General features: G+C 34.3%; 1 protein-coding gene across 7 annotated transcripts; it reads left to right on the forward strand.

Annotated features, from left to right (window-relative positions):
* The first annotated feature begins 1,622 nt into the window (after positions 1-1,622).
* slc6a22.2 (solute carrier family 6 member 22, tandem duplicate 2) lies at positions 1,623-18,901 on the forward strand. Of its 7 annotated transcripts, none has more exons than XM_073953057.1 (17): positions 1,671-1,740; positions 5,162-5,355; positions 5,523-5,640; positions 5,737-5,784; positions 7,741-7,875; positions 7,954-8,094; positions 8,179-8,260; positions 8,389-8,521; positions 12,267-12,401; positions 12,489-12,592; positions 12,707-12,831; positions 14,384-14,496; positions 14,584-14,721; positions 14,803-14,905; positions 15,855-15,955; positions 17,619-17,789; positions 18,398-18,901. In XM_073953057.1, the coding sequence occupies exons 7-17, from the start codon at positions 8,187-8,189 to the stop codon at positions 18,551-18,553; spliced, it is 1,353 nt and encodes a 450-aa protein (XP_073809158.1). In that variant the 5' UTR covers positions 1,671-1,740; positions 5,162-5,355; positions 5,523-5,640; positions 5,737-5,784; positions 7,741-7,875; positions 7,954-8,094; positions 8,179-8,186; the 3' UTR covers positions 18,554-18,901. The 7 variants fall into 7 exon arrangements, with proteins under 7 accessions (XP_068077846.1, XP_073809158.1, NP_001116233.1 ...); XM_073953055.1 differs by lacking the exon at positions 1,671-1,740 and adding an exon at positions 2,089-2,228 and having other exon boundaries at positions 5,737-5,801; XM_073953056.1 differs by lacking the exon at positions 1,671-1,740 and adding an exon at positions 2,089-2,228.
* The last annotated feature ends 967 nt before the right edge of the window (positions 18,902-19,868 follow it).

A 19,868-nucleotide genomic window follows, 5' to 3' on the forward strand; every position in this document is an offset into this window, starting at 1 on the left:
TGTTAAACCAAGGTCCTATTCTCCCTGGTCATTAAATACCTCATGGCACTTCTCGTAAAGAGTAACGGTGTATCCCTATGTCCTGGACAAATCCCATCTATTGCTCCCTACCCATCATTGCCTCAGAATCATCCACATCCACTGAATCCTCTCTGTCACTGTCTCTCCTTTAAACCTGCACCCTGGTGGTGTTGAAAAAACACCCTCACACAATTGTAAAGTGGGTTGGTTATATGGCAATACACAATATATTCACTATATAAATGGGCATTAATTACAAGTTAACTGACTGAAAAAAAGATTTGGTAATTTACAGTCATATTTTCAGGTCTGTGGTCTTTCTCTGCTGAGGTCAGTTTTGACAGCTTCTGCCACAATATTCTTAACCATGCACCTCATACATGCTACTTTCGTTCACCATCCAGCGATCCCTGCCACCCCCCTGCTTTGTCCCGTTTTTTTCCGCGACAATCCCCCCTCCTCGGGCAACATGACGGTTGCTTTACCCCGATCTGTTCCGGGACCTCGCAATTCACAAATTAAGCTCTGAGTATTAGATTCTAATTACCAATACTGCTACTAATAACTATTATTAATACTACAACTATTACTACCTAATCCAATGAATAGGCACTAATTGTCTATTATAAAAAAAAAATGTTTGTAAAAATATGCCCATTTCTTAAAATGGTACTTATAATACAATAGCAATAAATAAATAAATAAATACAAAAATATATTAAATAAGCACTAATACTAATAGAAATGATACTAGCATGCATATAAATAAAATAAGTTAGCCTACTAGTATGAAAATTGGTAGTTGGCTAGCTTTTATAAATGCTAAATTGGCTTGCCATACAGAGGAACCGTATCGAGTAAATCTGTTTCTGTATTCACAATGGTAGAGAGGTCCTCAAGCCAAACCCTTCCTCTTACTTTTATGTCCTCTTCATACCAGTCAAAGAGGTTCCCTATGAGACAGTTAGCGGCATAGTAACGTGACATCAGCATGATTTCTTAGTAAGATCACCATCTTAAAAGTGGATTTCAAAGAGGGCCTCTGTAACTTTCTGCATTTCAATATTTATTTAAAAAATAGTATAACTCTTACTATTTATTAAATCCTTATCATATTTTGTCATCAATTGTATTTATTTTATTCATTTATTTGATTGGCTACTTGTACTAATTTATTCTCAAATGGAACGTTATGAACAACTTATGATCATTAATCGTTAAAGGGATAGTGCAACCCCCCCCCCCCCATAATTTACTCACCCCTTACTTACAAACTTCTGAGTTTTTTTCTTCTGTTAAACACAAAATAGGTTACTAAGAAAAACTTTGAAAATGAATTCAGTGATATTTGTTTTTCCTACTAAAAAGTCAGTGGTTACAGGTTTTCAGCTTTCTTCAAAATAGTTTCTTTTGAGTTCAACAAAAAAGAAAAAGAAACTCACAACGGCGAGTAAATAGTAAAAGAATGTTTGTTTTTTTGGCGAACTGTCGCGATGGGAAAGCGCATTTCTTATACTCACCACAAGATGACACTGTTGACCTTTTGAACATGTAAAAAAACCGGTAGAACCCTTAACAGTTTGATTTGCTTTAAGCCACTCACTAGGGTATTGTTCAATATGTGCTGTCAGCTTTTGCAGAAATATGATATGTGCTGTCAGCTTTGCAGAAATGGCTGGTTTGCTTACTGATGCACCAAACAAAACTCATTTTATTCAGGTAGGCTATATCAGCATTCTTTCATTGCAAACAGGGTGGTGTCCAGCTTTGGTGGGTACTGTGCTGAAATCCCCTCTCTTTTCTGTTTTGTTTGTGGAATGTTTGTACATTATTTTTCAGACTGGCTCAGTGATGGAGAAAGATCTAGAAAGTGCCAAAGAGCAGAGAGAAAGAAACCATTTGGTTGTCAGTTGCCCCACTGATAAGACACTTCTGTTTTTATCTCTTAAAAAAACATGCCCTATAAAAGGGGGTTACACAAAACCAAAACATGGTGTAGGCATGGTCTTGTTTACAACATAAGCCAAGAGTTGAAACCTGATTTTTGAACAACGGCTCGGGACCAACAGTCCTTATTCAGGAGCCATTGAAGCCGGTTTGACCACTCCTCAGGCTTTCTCTTTGAGGAAGTTTTTTTTTTTAAACCACTAACCTACAAACAGGCACTCCAAAAAAGACATTCAAGACGGCGTCTTCCCAAATACCAGGTATATTTTGATTGCTTATTTACTGCTTTTTACATAATGGTTTCTAGCCAGGTAACAGCAGCAGTTCTGTTGTTGTTTGTTTTTTAAAGAAAAGACCAAGAAAACAGGTATTGTATCAGCTGTGTGCTTGCAGTATGTCTACTGCAGTTTGATTATTAATTGTCATTCAATGCCTTTTATTCAAATAAGCATCAGTTGCCGTGCAGCCTGGTTTGGGCTGAACTGCTTTATATGCACAGCCTAACCAAAAATTAGATTAGATTAGATTCTTAATACAAAGAAAAATGTATTCAAGTAAAAACCCAATTAAGAGTCTACAATTGACTCTTTAATGCAGTTTATTACATATTTCTGTCATGTAATATGTTTGGCAGTATATTTAACCCTAACTTATCCAGCTTTTTATTTTTACAATGACCATTACAGACATGGTGACATTCTCGGATGAGATTTCAATGTTTTATTTCAATAATAAATTGACTACAGCATGACCTGATCCCCCTTTAAAGTCATTGGACTTGACATAACAGAGTGTTTCTTCTCAGGGTCTGATAGCGAGCAATTTTAGGATCAATTTTAGTTTTGATAACGGTGTGCATTTGTCAAAGCACTGTTTTGATAACATTATGTAATGTCACAGGTGATGCATTCATTTTAGCTAAGATGTTGAATAGATAGTATGAACACAGCCTGACCCAGTAGAAAACTAGTGTGTAAGTTATCTCACAACTCATCTGTCTTAGAGGCTTTCACCTGGGGTTGAGGTTAATTGCTTGTCAGTTCTCCAATATTTTCCAAAATGGTGTTTGAGAAATAAAAGAATACAAAGACTATGTGCCAAACATAGGCATTTTGAGACTTTGGAAAAGTTCTGTCCGCTTTCTAAGCATTTTTTTTCTTTTCCAAGTAGCAAAAAATGCATGGGAATCACATTTTGTAAATAAAAAGTCTCAAAACAGGGAAATACAAAATAAAAACAGAGTAAAATAAATAAGTTGTTACATTTTAGTTGTTTATGGTGCGCATAGGTTATATTTAAGGATGCCTGTGGCAATGGCTGTAATTCTGAATTAATAATTAAACAAGTCTTGCCTAATAACTGCCTAATATTTGACTTCTATTGACTGCAATGATGTGTACTTGTTTTTGCTTTTTACTTCAGTACTGTGCAAGGTCAGCTGAGAGTATAAAGAAGGTAACATGTAAACAAAACATATATGTGAGCAAACGTTTCAGTCGATAATGACCAGGGACTGCTATTTCTATGCAGAATTTTGTTTAGAAATCTGCGGATTTATGTGTGGATTTATTTTTTTACTTTAATTTAATGTTTGCAATAGAACATAGTAAGCCTCTTATCAAATATATCTACTAAAAGACAGAAAATATTACTTTACAAGTGGCATTGTACATAAATCATATAAACATTTGCATATTATTCGGTAATAGTGCTGAATGAATATAAAAACTGAAGAAATGTATATTTAGACACATTTAAATTATGAAAAAAGACACAATAATGGGCAAAATGCAATAATGAGGGCTTAATAATGCTGATGCACCATTGGTTTGTGTAAGAGGTAAAAGCACATGGTAAAAACACGTGCAGTGCCAGTCATGTGCAGCTGTTTGCAGAGCCCACTGATCATATCCTACAGATGAGCCCAAGGGGCCCATATCTACCCCCAAACATCACATGTCAGCTCAGTGTTTGCATAATAACTAAATGGCAGTAATGTAGTATTTACATTATGCATGTTATGAATATAACATATTTGGTGCATAAAGTATGCCGTATGTTTATTTAAATTTTGACACTGTCACCCAAATGCTGTAGAAGTTAGACTTTTCAGACCAGATAACCCTTTTCCAGTGTTTTGTTGTCCAGTTTTTGATGGGTCTTTGTGAATTGTAGCATCAGCTTCCAGTTTTTAGCTTTTACTGCTGTAGCTCATCTGCTTCAAAGTTTAATGTATTTTGCATTTAGAGGTGCTGTTCTGTCTTGGTTGTAACAAGTGCCACATACTCAACTATTTTTGTCAGACAATTCTCTGTAAATTCCAGATGGTTTAGCATGAACATCCCAGCAGATTATGAAATACTCAGATTAGCCCATTTTACACCAACAACAATGTTATGGGCTGTATGATACTTTAAATAAATATGTGATATGCATTATCTTCTGCAACACCCTGATAGACCTGGGAATTATGCAAGGTTCTTGCTTATGGACTTCAGTCAAGCCTTTAATACCATCGTGTATGACCTCCTCTCTGACAAACTGATAGTAAAATATAGTTTTTAGATCTAATTAATTCTAATTCAGACTAAAAAATCTACCTTAAGGTGCAGACATTTAGTCTTAATAACATAAGTGAAAACTTCAGCAAAACATTTTGATTGGCTGTTGTTCATTTTTTTTTACTCCATAAGTATATATTTTGAGCTCTGGGTTCACCTTTTGACCGCTCCAACCAATAGCAGAACAACAACTACTGGGGAGGTGGGGATAAAGATAGTAAGGCCCGATCTGATTGGTCAAATTTAAATGAACAACCAATGCATAAAAAAGGTAATTTATCAAACACAAAGCACATATTGAATATACTCTTATATTGTATAATATACTTCAATGACATTAAATTCAGTTTATAATATAATATAATATAATATAATATAATATAATATAATATAATATAATATAATATAATATAATATAATATAATAGTGACATATTTTGCTAAGCAATACAATGTTCAAAGTCACTTAAATCACTCTCTGATGCTTGGTTTGAACTTCAGCAATTTGCCTTGACCACATCTGTATTCTTATGGTTAATTATTAGAGGCAACCTGCAGTGAAAATGGTTATATAGTGGCTAAAATTGCACATAATGCAAATATGCTTGTTTGTTTTTTTCAATGCAACGTTAGCATCATGGAGCACAGCTCAAGGCCAGCGGTGAAGCTGAACCTCTTGAATGGAGCCCTAGTGAAAGCCAGACCAAAACCACCAGCAAGAGAGCAGTGGGCCAATAAGCTTGAGTTTCTCCTGGCGGTGGCAGGGCACATTATTGGCTTGGGGAATGTGTGGAGGTTTCCTTACTTGTGCTACAAGAATGGAGGAGGTGAGTGCAAAATGGACTTTTACTCCTTTTTTATGTTGTTAGTGCAGTATACCAGACATTAGCCATTCCACCACCTTGCCAGATTGTAGTACAGTTTGTTTCAGGGCCGGTATCATTTTCACGGTCAATTCTGGGGCTTGATTCGTCCTTATTTTGTCTTTCTTAAGGCCAGCAGCCAGTGGCTTTCATCCCTATCTAATACTTTGATTCAAGCTGTGCAAAGGCAGAGTTTACGTGAGTCAGGAGATGGTCAACATCGCTGCTCGTTTCTCATGCTTTCAACAGGTTACTAACATTTAAACATTTTAGGACCTTTAAAATGTGTATTTTGCAAACAAATAATCATTCTAATGTAATGCTGATCTGGTGCTGTTTCTCTAGGGGAAAGGGCGCAGTTGTAGAACTGTGAGATCACACTTGTGTGAAGATGTACGTGAAGCTCAGTGGTATGAGTACAAGTGTGTTCTGTTTTAAGAAAAATGAGTAAGGGAATATTAAAGGTGCAGTTGTTGATCTGCCAAAATGCTAACTGTTAGCATAATAGCTCTGAAAACACAGTCCATTCTCTACCGTCCAAAGCCACGCCTCATGAAATCACTAACATACATTTTAAAGATGACAATAGACAACCCACTCGATCATGTCATTTACCAGTTATAAAACTTTCTAGTACTTTATAATACTACAATTCTTGAATGAAACACTGTATTACATCTAGCACTTTTTCAGTTCATAATGTGCAATATGTCATGCATGCAGGATCGCTGGCTTTACTCACACGCTTTGTCCTAAAGCGACTACTGTGTGCTTAGTGGTTGGCCGGCAGGGTGCAGGAATTACACTTATTACTAAGTCATACTTACATGCTATTTCAAAGTGAATCTTCAGAGTAGCATAGTAAACAACATAGCATGTCACATGTTGTCATTGTTCAAAAGTGAACCAAAATGAATATAAAAGCAACTTCATCTCAGTAAAGCAGGCTAGGTAGAATAGCAATATTTACTTATGTTTTGTTGTTAAACTAAAAAATAATCTACATTATCAATGCTGTAAAAGGACCTTATGAAACTGAAAATAGTCACATCAGTCTTTCGTCTGAAGATTTCAGTGGCTGAACAACACTTCTGTGCATTTAACCTATTCGTAAAACAACTTAATCTACATCAGCTTTGCGTGACTAAAATAGTTTTAAAACAGAACATTACCTGTCTAAAAAAAATACTTTAGCCATGGTGTCGTCCTTACTCCAGCGTGCAAAAGTAACTCCAAAACTGATTGAGGATTTAAAAAAAGTTTTGATTTCCCAAAGATGGGTTGCGGCTGGAAGGGCATCCGCTGCGTAAAAACTTGCTGAATAAGTTGGGGGTTCATTCCTATGTGGCGACCCCAGATTAATAATGGGACTAAGCCGACAAGAAAATGAATAAATGAATGAATGAATGAAAAAGTTTTGATTCAGCATTTGTTTTTACTGCTGTCACCCTTTCTGCACCTGTTCATGCAAATGGCTGATCTGTCTGCGTGAACGGGTGCACAGATTGGGCTACGTATCAGAATTCTGGGAATTTTTGGCCTGTCAATTTTTAATTGGACAAACATTTTTAGTCTAATGCCTTACCCAGAATATAAAAATACATATAAATACGTTTAGATCATTTACATTAATCATCATCATTACTATTGAAATGTGAAGAGACTTTTAACCAGCACAACAAAAAATGTTTCAAAAGACAATCACCCACTGCACCTTTAACACAATATTTATTAAATTAATATTTAATTCTCTAAACTCCAATACTCTTCTATTTTTTTTTTTAGAAGAAGAAATAAGTTCTTTTATTCAGCAAGGGTGCATAACTTGATTTAAAATGACAGTAAATGCTTTTACCTGCCATTTTAGATTTTTGGTCAGCAAAACTATGTATCTTGGCTTCCAAAAAAATCATGCGACATAGCTCTTTTCAACAATGGTGAAATGTAGCTTTGCTATAACAGGAATAAATGATAGTTTTAAATTTATGACAATAGAAAACAGTGATTTTAATTTATAATATTAATTCACTCTTACTGTTTTTGATCAAATAAATGCAGCCTTGGTGATCACTCATAAACAAAAACATCAAACAAGTTATAATAAACTTGTTTTAGCAATGTTTAAATATTGTGTTTTGTATTGTGTGTATTGTATTTTTTGTTTAAAATGTATATTTGTCATATAAAACAAATAATAATATTCAGATGCCCATTTTTTATCATTTTAACATTTGTATTATACTTCTGGGCAGGTTAGGTTACTGACTAATGTTAATTAGATTATACAGCAGGATTTTTGATGTGTTTATTATGCTGCTATTAAAACATTGTTATTCCTTCTGCACACAGGGGCATTTTTTGTGCCATATGTGCTGTTTCTCTTTACCTGTGGCATCCCACTTTTCTTTTTGGAGACTTCGCTGGGTCAGTTCACCAGTCAGGGTGGAATCACATGCTGGAGGAAAATATGTCCACTCTTCGAAGGTGAGCAAAGATCTCATTTACTGTTCTCTGACTTCTCAATATGCATGCAACTTATGCTTTTTAAAATTTGTCTCACAGGTCTTGGTTTTGGCAGTCAAGTCGTTGTCCTCTATACTGGAGTCTACTACATTATTATACTTGCTTGGGCTTTCCTTTACCTCTTCTCATCCTTCACTTCAGAACTGCCATGGGCAAGCTGTAACAACTACTGGAACACACGTATGCCTTTTCATATATCCACATGAAAATGATTTTAATATAGGGGTTATGTCATTTAAATAACCATTGTCTTTCTTAATTTAGCAAGCTGCATGGAGTTCAGCGAGAGCAACATTACTGAATATTCACCAAATAAAACCACATCTCCTGTTATAGAGTTTTGGGAGTAAGTTATTGGAAATTGCTTGCATATTCATTAGGATTGAGGCAATAAAAGACAACAAAACATATCAGGCTAATTATAATGATTCACAGCAAAGAAACAGAATGTGATGCCTTGTTTTCTGCCTACAGGAGAAGGATTTTAGGTTTGTCTGGGGGAATTGAACAGATTGGTAATGTGAGATGGGACTTGGCTCTCTGCCTCCTGTTGGCCTGGATCATCTGTTATTTCTGTGTGTGGAAGGGAGTGAAGTCCACAGGCAAGGTGAGAACTTTAATGAGGTGTTTTAACAAATATAATGCACAAAGGGAATGGTACATTTGTGTTCTCATGCACTGGAAGTGCAACATGTTATTTCCAGTAAGTTAAACTCACTGTGCTTAGAGCAATCCTCAATTTTTTATTTATTTTACAGATAAAATTCAACACTTTAAAAAATCTATATCTACAATATGACTTATAAAGTAATAATAATAATTCTGACTTCAAATGTATATAAAAAATTATTTCCGTAGAGTAAATTTTTAGTTTGAAATTTTTAGATAAAAGTCATAAATAATTATGTTATATCCAATATATTTACCATTAATAAAATGCTTCAATCATTGAGCCTGTTTTTCTTGTGGAAACTCTCCAAACTTTGGCCTTATAATCACATCTTTGTGTTTCATGCATTGACCTCAAAAACGTTCCAACATGACATAACATGAATGCAACAAAACATAGGGCATGAAATACAAAAGCTAAGGCACAGGTGTGGAATACAATCCTTACAAAAAATAACTGATAAACTGAAGTAAAACACAGCAGTATAGAAGTATAACTGTAGTAAAATTAAGTACAACTGCAAATTTGCAATACAATGAAGTATAAGCACAGTTAAAATACAATACAATAAAGTTTAACAGCCGTGTAAGTTGCAGTAAACTGGAGTAAAAACAAGTACACTCTGTCTTTACTGCACTTGTGCTGTTGTAGTCTTATATGTTAATGGTGTGGTAAGAACTGTACTGCACTTGTGTTCCAAAGGGTTTGTTCTTCAACATCTTCCAAGTAGATTTTGTCATTTTTTCAGGGATGTTTTTTGGATTCAAGTAATTTTCTAATTAGAATTTTAAGAGTTTATTCGCAAAAACAATTAATATAAAATAACTGCAGTGTACTGAGCAGTACAACAGCAGTAGCCTGCAAGGGTGACTGTGGCAAAATTCAATGCAACTGGAAAATTGCTGAATAATGAGGTATGAACAGCTCAACTACAATGCAATAATGTTCAACTGCAGTAAAATCTTCAGTACATCTGAAGTAACATTAAATAAACTGAAAGAGGCAATAAAGTGTTATGTTAAATAATTTATTGCACTTAGGTATAAAGGATTAAAGTGCCCTTTAGTTTTATTTTGTATTGTAGATGTATTTCTGTTGTTAGTTATTCTTCTGAAAAGTGCAAAACAATATACTGTGGTACAGTACTTTAGCAATAGAACTGAGGTATTGAAACCTCATTTGGAAACCATATTGTCCACCGAGCAGGAAAGTACTGCAGTTGTATTGTAGAAGTACTTCAGTTGTATTGCAATAGCGGTATGGCAGCACTCATTAGTAATATACTTATTTACCGTTTCCATTAGGGACTGATTTAGTCCACTTGAATGAGTAAAACGTGAAAGCAAATTTAGACACTATGGGCTCCATTTTGACGATCCATGTGCAAAGTGCAAAGCGCAGGGCGCAAATGCATTAAGGGGGTGTCCGAATCCACTTTTGCTATTTTAAGGACGGAAAAATCTGCTTTGCGCCATGGCGCATGGTCTAACAGAGTTGAGCTTATTTTCCTAATGAGTTATAGGTGTATTTTGAGACTAAACCAATCAGAGTCTCATCTCCCATTCCCTTTAAGAGCCAGTTGCGTCACGCCATGGTGCATTTGCTATTTACATGGGGGACTTTGTAAGTGGAAAATCTGAACCCTACATTAGAGAGAAAAGTTAAACAGACCATCTGCAGCGCAAGAATGAGAGATGAGCCTCCTCATTATTTACTTTCACTTTCACTCTCATGGATAGGGAAACATGTTGTACGCACAGACATCTATTAGCCTATACATAATTATTTTGTTTGTTAAGTGCAAAGGTTTGTTCCAAAACTATTCCTAAATTCAGTTCTAATCTCCAGCAAACCAACAAATGAACAAATTTCATTATAGTTATATCCTAATACACATGCTGTGCCCCATAAGGTCCAAAACCTGACAGGTGGGCAAATCTAAGCTTGTTTTTAATAAAACAATTATAAATATGCATATAATAAATAATACTGCTAATAATAATAACTTTACAAAAGAAGTTTATGCCCCCAGAGAAGAAGGCATAAAAATATGGTCTTTATTTTCATGTAGGCTAGAAAATAATAATTTTTGTAATATTTTAATTCTTTAATTCTGTTTCATTTGCAAAGATCTTTGCATCTCAACACGCCTCATTTTTGGGCGCACATATGCGCCAAGCTGAAACTAGCAAACAACAATTGCGTTGTGCCTTGTGCCGTATTGCGCCGGGTGTATAGGGCCCAATGTGTGGTGGAAGAACAAAAACACTGTTACCATCATTTACTGTGTACCAAACATTGAAATTATATTTTCGCTTGGGTACCTTATATTGCTTCTGTTGTGTAATTATGTTATTGTATGAATCTGTGCTCCATTCTGTGTAAAATGTACTTGAAACAGCACTGCAAAGTAAAATTTACTCATGTAGGGTCCAGCCAGCTGGTCCAATGACGGTGTCCACTGGTGGATGAAGGTTATCTCCTAAATCGAACAGAGTCATTTTGTCATATAATGATCATTACTATAGAATCAAGCAGACCAGTCATACTTAAACTATTAGTAACTTTGAGTAATCACTATCCAAATAGTATTATAAGTTTAAAAGAAGAAGGTCTATCCCCTTAGATAACCTTTTAAAGTCTAAGTATACATGAATTAATGCCAATGTGTTAGTCGGATCTCTAAAAACATTGTATAACGTGCCACGCTGCTCCGTCTACCGTGTTTTAGTCCATTACTAACCTGTACAGGGGCTTGTGGTGCTATGAACTTAACGTAATCTACTAGAGATAATAACACAAACTTTGTTTGAATAATTCAAAACATAACAATTTATTAGTCAGGTAAATGTGTATTATGCCAATTCATTCAGTCAATTCATAAACGATCAATACAAGACATCAAATTCTCAAAGATAAATCCAAGATTAAAAGATGCATACCTGACTTCAAAATATACATAACATGGAGCGTTAGAGCTTCATGTTATAGGCTGATCTGGGTTAGCAGAATCATGCAGAACATTTTTCAAATTTTCCCTTAAGTAGTAAATCCAAGAATCCCCTCAAGGAAAGGGGTGTGTGAATAACAAAAGGCATTTGCATTTAGTGGAAGAGTTTCTGCCTATAGGAAATTCACACCCTTCACAGTGGTTCAAAAGATACCTGAAGTTATTTATTTATTGTTTTGATTGTCTATTACTGAGGGAATGAGGCCATTGTACCAGTCGCACTGAGACATTTCAAATGATATCAAACCTGATAGATAAAGTCACCTGAATTGATTTAGAACATTCAGACTTTGAGATGACCATTCTGTGTGATTTGGCGTGGTTGAACAAAGGGGTTTCAGGGGAATCAAATGTAAATAGAGGAAAAGGAGGGGGAGCTGGTCTTTTTCCCGCATTCCCACCTGCTGGGATGTGGAGCTGATTTTCTCTGTTTTCGGCTCATGTTTGAATTGTCAAAGACGTCAAATATTTGTGATATCTCAAATCTTACACTCAACAGTGCCACTTTTGCATTTTGTGAAGCAAATTTGACGTAATTCATAAAAAAATGGAAAAATTATTAAAAATTAAATTTGAAATAATTGAAATTTCCCAATGTAAAAATTACTTGTAGGATTTTCAGCACAAGTAAAGTGTGACAGAAACTCTCTCTCTCTCTGTCTCTTTTTACAGGTGGTGTACTTCACAGCTACCTTCCCTTATTTAATGTTGATAGTATTGCTGGTTCGTGGACTTACTCTTCCTGGAGCAATAAATGGCATCACCTTCTACCTCTATCCTGATCCATCACGTCTCAAAGACCCACAGGCACTGAGCTGCTCTCTTTTGTTCAGTGAACACATTACATGTGAAATATTAAAAGCCAATGGTGATTTTTAAATATTAATGTTTCAGGTGTGGATGGATGCAGGAAGCCAGATATTTTACTCCTATGGAGTTTGTACAGGAGTACTGACTGCACTGGGAAGCTACAACAAATATGACAACAACTGCTACAGGTACTTTAGATGATCTTATATCACACTCTTTACAGCAATTGTAGTCACATGAGTCTATTTTCATGGCAAATTAAGGTAATACAAATAATGCATCTTCTTATATGTATCTTTCAGGGACTGTGTATACCTGTGTCTGCTCAACAGCTTGACTAGCTTTGTGGCTGGTTTTGCTATATTTTCAGTCCTTGGCTTTATGGCAGATGAACAGGGGGTGGATATTTCGTTGGTGGCAGAGTCAGGTAAAAGGCTAATTTATGGCTTGATGTCTTGTAACTCTTTCCACGCCACACTTTATATGAAAGTTGCAGCCTCCCTTATTTTTTAGTCGGTGATTTTCACCTAAATTTGAATTCCTCAAAATATGTTTTGATATGAATAGTCTTTGATATTAATTCATTAAGTTTCCTTCTGCTTAGTCCTTTAATAATCAGGGGTCACCACGGCTAAATGAACTGACAACGATTACAGCATGTTTTATGCAGTGCATGTCATTCCAGCTGCAACCCAGCTTTGGGAAATACCCATAAACAATCATTTACACACACACACACACACACACACACACACACACACACACACACACACACACACACACACACACACACACACACACACACACACACACACTCATATGTTAAAGACAATTAAGCTTACCCAATTCCCTTATAGCGCATGTCTTCCAACATAAGGAGAACATGCAAACTCCACACAGAAATGGCAAAAGGCCCAGCCAGGACATGAACCAGCGACCGACCTTCCTGCTGTGAGGCAACAGTGCTAACCACTGAGCCACTATGCCACCCTTCAATATCAATTATTTGATCATTTTTATATATCAAAATAAATAAAAAATAAGACTGCTTTAAAAAAAAAAAGTTTTATTCTGTTTTTATTCATGTTTTTATGTTAAACACTTGAATGCAGATAGGTTCAATGAAATATATACAATTTTCAACTTAACTCACACATCCGGATTGACAAATGTGGATAATTTCGCTGTGGCTAGCCCCGATAAAGAAGGTAAAAGGGCAAAGGAAAGTTGCGGAGGCCACCCTCACTATTCTGTCCTAGGTCGCCTCTATGAACGTGCTGCCCTTGGATGTGATCTATACTTTTGCGCCTAAAAGCCCCGTAACACATTCGAGACATGCGCTAGGGCTTCTCTTACATTACTACACCTAAAACACAGAATGCTGTAAAAACTCATCTCTTAAATGACAAGATATCTCATCAATGGTAAGGAAAGAGTTTAAAAAAGTTAAAAGTTATTATAGCAAAAGTGAAAGTTATTATAAAGTTATAATGAAGCAGAATTGTTGCAATGTGTTAAAATGTATGAACACTACACTTAAATTACCCCATAATTAAACCACTTACACAGATAGTACTGATTCAATATAGTCAGCATAGCATTTACTTTTACTTGTGTTCTTTCTGAAAGTCCTGCATTGAACTGTGCCTTGTTTCTTAACAAATCGGCATAAAAAGTGGGCGTTGATCTACTGCTGTGGAGGCGGAGTTTGGCCTCACTATGACATGATAAAGTGGCTCATTCGCCAGCTTGTAATTTTTTGGCAGATTCGCTTACACTGTTTTTAGACTAACTAGAAAGCTTTGAGTTATGAAATTCACAGGATGTTTTTTAACATCACAATGACCTTTTTTAGTACCTGACCTCTTTATAATTAAAAAATAGGGCTCTTTGAAATCACAGGGATAGGCAATGCAATGATCATGTTGTGTAAGAAGAAAATTCTTTGGTGATTTTTTTTTTTTTTTTTTTTGTGGCAGGTCCTGGTTTGGCGTTCATCGCTTACCCCCGTGCTGTAGCTCTGATGCCTTTGCCTCAGCTATGGGCGATTTTCTTCTTTATCATGATCATATTTCTGGGACTGGATAGTGAGGTGAAAACTAAAAGAAATACTGATCTCTATTATATCTGCTACATCATAATATGGATCCTCTGAAGCATTTTCTTGTTATTGTTTCAGTTTGTGTATCAGGAAGCCCTGGTTACGTCTATCTCAGATATGTATCCCTCATTCTTCCAAGTTGGACATCGGCGCAAATTTCTTCTCCTCTTCATTTGTTCTGCCAGCTTTTTTGTTGGTCTGCTGATGGTAACAGAGGTAAGAATAGCAAATAAAAGCTAAATGTACATACAGTGCCTGTAATATTTTTAAACGTCTCGTCTTTTCTTTCTTTCTCAGGGTGGTCTGTATGTCTTCCAGCTTTTCGACTATTATGCCTGTAGTGGAATGACTCTTCTCACTTTTGCCATCCTTCAGTCCATCTGTGTTGGATGGGTTTATGGTAAATAATTTTGTTGATTCTACAAAGACAAAAAATAGTGAACAGTGAGTGTACATGAAATGGAAACCCCAAGTGGTACTCACTGCAGAGCCACTTGGGCAGAGCTGAGCTCCATCAAGGGAGAGCCTTGCTTCACTTCTTCTACAAGTGATGTCACTGGGGGTTAGGGGCGGGGTAGGTGTGCGCAGTAGAAGGAGATGAAGATGAGCTCCCCCCAAGTGACTCGGCAGTGAGCATGCATTTGCAACTCTGGTGACCTCTGGTGAAACATTAGGAGAACTTCAGCTTAATAGTATTAGATCGAAGATTCACGCGCAGTATTGGCAAAATTCTTTAGCTTTTAAATATTTGCTCAGTTATTTTATGACATTTAGTACAGGTTTAATGAAAACGAGGACTATTTTCAGGACAATTAGGTAAAATAATACAAATGTACATTCTATTCCAGTTAAAGTAATTTTTTTTATTTTTTAAATAATGGTTTAGTTTGTGGTTATTTTAGTATTAAGACACATATATACTGTATAAATTAGTTGATTTGGTGCATTTAGTAAAAGTTTTTAGGGTTACTAAAAGTGTTGTATAGTAAAGGTTCCAGAGCCTTTATTTATTAAAAAAGTGTTTTGTTTATTTTCAATTTTTTATTTTAAATGGTTTGAATTAGATTTCATGCTTATCATAAATATTTGAGTAATTGATTTTTCGTTACATTTTATTTTAATCTAAATTGATTAATTTCTTGGTAAAAAATAAAATATACGATGCACATATTTTTTATTTAATGTTTAATTTATTTTATGAAAAATGAATATAGTTTTATGACTTTACTTTAATTAAATATGTTAACCCTGGTCAATGATTGTATTCTTAGAAAATTAAAGGTGCTCAAATAGATTACACTGCACTTTACAAGTTTTACAATATTTTTTTTGTTTTTTTGTTTGCCCAGGAGCTGACCGTCACTATGATTGCGTTGAGGATATGATTGGATATCGGCCATGGCCCTTTATGAAGTGCTGCTGGAAATATCTAACGCCAGCTATATGCACAGTGAGTACCATTATAAAAGATTTTTTAAGACAAGAGGCTGCAAGCAAAAATGTAAGGCTTTCTGTCTTTTCATGATGTTTTTATTGAGTCTCATTTAAAGAAAACACCCCAAATCCACATTTATCTATTTTTGTCTGTAGATTTCAATTACATAACACAATAAAAATATACAGTTGAAGTAAGAATAAGTAGCCCCCCTTAGATTTTTTTTCTTTTTTAAATATTTCCCAAATTATGTTTACAGAGCAAGGAAATGTTCACAGTATGTCGGATAATATTTTTTCTTTTGGAGAAAGTCTTATTTGATTTATTTCAGCTAGAATAAAAGCATTTTTCAATTTTTAAGCACCATTTTTAGGTCAAATTTATTAGCCCCTTTAAGGTATATATTTTTACAATAGTCTACAGAACAAACCATCATTATACAATAACTTGCCTAATAACCCTAACCTGACTAGTTAACCTAATTAACCTAGTTAAGCCTTTAAATGTCATAGCTGTGTAGAAGTGTCTTGAATTTAATATTATTTACTATTATTATATTATTATTTTATATTATATATATTATTTTAATATATTTATATTATTATTTTATTATTTTCATCATGGCAAAAATAAAATAAATCAGTTATTAGAGATGAGCTATTTGAAACTATTATGTATAGAAATGTGTTGAATAAATCTTCTCTCCGTTAAACAAAAATTGGGGAAAAAAATAAACAGGGGGGCTAATAATTAAGGGGGGCTAATAATTCTGACTTCAACTGTATACTATTTAAAAATATTTATAATTAGTTTCATCCATATCCATACTGTTCATTTATAACTTGATTATTTATAACATTTTATTTTATAAAATATCTGAAAATGTATTTATTTTTCTGGTTATTTGCAGTATTTTTTAAATATAGAGTAAATAAAAAAATACTCAAATCATCTCTTTAAAACCTTTGACTCTAATATGTTAAAAAAATTAAACAAAAATTTTAAACATGACATAATCCAATGTTTAGATTTTTTTGCTATGTAAATGTATGCAAACAAATTACACCTAATTTGCATATCTAAAGCAACATTTCAGAAAAAATGTAACACACAAAAAATGTTGAAGGCATAGTTCACACACAATTCACTCACACTTAAGTGGTTCCAAACCTATTATTATTTATTCCTTTCCTAAATCAAAAACAAAAGAAGATATTCAGAAAAGTGCTGAAAACTAGTAGCCAGTGACATCCAGAGTAGGAAAAAAATACTCTGGAAGTCAAAGGCTACCGGTTTCCAATATTGATCAAAAAGTTTCAAATTGTGTAATAAAAAAACTCAAGCAGGTTTGGAAAAAGTGGAGGGTGAGTAAAGGATGCCAATTTTCATTTTGAGTGAACTGTCCCTTTGAACGATTTCTGGCGGATTTTAAAACCAGAATCCACGTTTCACTCTTTCTCATCAAACTGTAACCACAACTTGTCATGAGAGCTGTAGAGGTAGGAAGAGATTGTATGCCACCTGTGATTCTGTGTCTGACACCTGTCATTTGTATCTGTCTTCACACTGACAGCTCCTCAAACATAAGAAAGACCTTCTCCTTTTATGAGACTCAATGTGACACTGTGCATACCAGACCAACTGACATTGCTCAACATTCACTTTATTTCCTATTTAGGGAACTTTTATCTTCTCCTTGGTTCAATACACTCCTCTGAAGTTCAACAATGAGTATGAGTACCCCTGGTGGGGTTACGCCATCGGTGGCTTCTTCACCCTTTCCTCCACCCTGTTAGTTCCACTGTGGATGATTTATTTGGTCGGCACCACTCCAGGGTCTATGAGACAGGTAAAGATTTATAAAATGAACATTAATAGTAAAGTTTGCGTAACTCACTTAGCTTGCTTAAAACAGTGTGCGTAACTTATAAAATTAAGTTATAACATGATTAGTTTAACAAATTACAATTAAATAAAAACATATGTTGTCATGACTAATTGATCAAATCATTTGTTACAGTGCAGTAACTTACTGGCAGCAGTTTGCCGGTAACTCACTGTAAATCAATTACCGCAAAAAATACTTGATTTACTTTTACAGCACTGTTTATCTTGCTGTATATGTATTTACAGTATTGCATATCTTTACTGTAAAATATACAGTAGTTTTCACAATGCAACTTTAAAATACAACAACATAATGCATAACTTTTCTACAGTAAATTACAGCTCATTTTACAGTTAAATACTGTGTTATTTAAAAAAAATTGTTAATAGAGTAAGTTTTGCAAATGTAACCTAATATGACCAGTACATTCATATAGGTTTCAATACTTTTTTTGTGCATGTGCCATACCATAAAGTGCAACTCATTTTACATCCTGTTACTGATTTTTCTAATATCATTAATTTAAGTAAGCCTTTGGATGTTTTTCTTTATCACTTTTCATATTTTAGAGAGTGAGAGCATTGTGCACCCCAGCTGAAGATCTTCCGGATCCAAAATGTCCAAAACAGAAGCTAAACACCGCTACTTTTGAGACATTCACAGATCTATTGACATTACGGACAGTACACATACAGAACTCTTTACCTCACAGAGACGCTGTCTGACCGGCCACTGCATTAGTTTTCTTGTTTTTAACCTCAAGTTCTGTGGCAAACATTTTTTGACATATTGTCATGTAATTTTCATCATAACGTATCATCTGATGGTTAAGGTACAGTAATGTTTATCCAAAGAACAGTTTTCTCAATTGATCGCACAGTTAGCTGAGAATGTAATTATGTTTGAACTGACAAGAAAAGGCTTTTTAAAATGTATAATTGTAATAAATGTATTGAAGCTTTACTTCTAGAAAGCTTCTCTTTTAAGAGTGGAGTGTGTTTGTCTGATCTGTAAATATGTATAAAATATGAACTTTACAATGAGGCTGGGATTAAATATATGTATTATACATCTATTGTTGTTTTTTTGTTGTTGTTTTTTTTGCTGTATTTGTCAAGGTGAACTGTAAAAAGTGTTGTGTAGTACTTTTATTCAGTTATTTTCCTATGGTTGGTTAAGTATTTAAAGTAACACAAAATAAACTGATACGTTTTATGCAGGATCGCCATCTGCTGGGTGCCCGATGACACTTCAGCAATGACGCTGACTTTTCAAAAAACTAATAATGTAGCGCAAATGATTATAGATTACATTTTATATATATATATATATATATATATATATATATATATATATATATATATATATATATATATATATATATATATATATATATAAATCTAATTAACAGAATCGATAGCTGGAAACCTTCACGTACCCGAGCGTATAGTCCATAGAATAAAGAATTAAAATAATTTATATTATTATATATTATTATTATTTGTTGATAGATTGGGATTTTCCCCTAAAATATGCAGTAAACAGCACTTAAACAATATTTTGTTCAAATAATAAAGAAACTAAAAAGTAAAGGAAAAATGTCTGGAGGTAAATAAATGCACCGTCTGCTGGATGTTTGGTATTTTTTTTTCTGTGCTCATGGAAGTGTATTTCTGTTATTTCACCCTGCATGGGGTTTATTTAATAGCTCCATCTACTGGACAAGTTTGGATCCACCTTATGCACCGGTCTGGTTAATGGATGATGAGATCACTCAATACAAAGCACATTTAAAAACAAACAAAATATGCACTATATTTATTGAAGGTGGCAATACTGAATATTTATTGAAAAGCCTTTTTCATTTTCTTTATTTGATTTTTGTAATTGTGTTATGTTGTGTTTTAGTAATTGAAAGCATACACACATAAACACACTTACATTATATATACACATTCTTTATAGTTACGGTTACAATTTTATTGTATGTTAAACTATATAAAGATTATCAAGATTTACTTACTGAAATAAAGGAAGTTG

This window comes from Danio rerio, chromosome 6 (genome assembly GCF_049306965.1).
Source record: "Danio rerio strain Tuebingen ecotype United States chromosome 6, GRCz12tu, whole genome shotgun sequence".
In the NCBI taxonomy this organism is placed as follows: Eukaryota; Metazoa; Chordata; class Actinopteri; order Cypriniformes; family Danionidae; genus Danio; species Danio rerio.

Bases quoted from the DNA above. Each gene is read 5' to 3' on its own strand.
- slc6a22.2 (XM_068221745.2), top strand. From the start codon at position 1,712: ATGCACCAAACAAAACTCATTTTATTCAG. The intron at 1,741-5,161 runs GTAGGCTATATC...ATGCAACGTTAG, and splicing joins ACAAAACTCATTTTATTCAG to CATCATGGAGCACAGCTCAA. The intron at 5,356-7,740 runs GTGAGTGCAAAA...TTCTGCACACAG, and splicing joins GTGCTACAAGAATGGAGGAG to GGGCATTTTTTGTGCCATAT.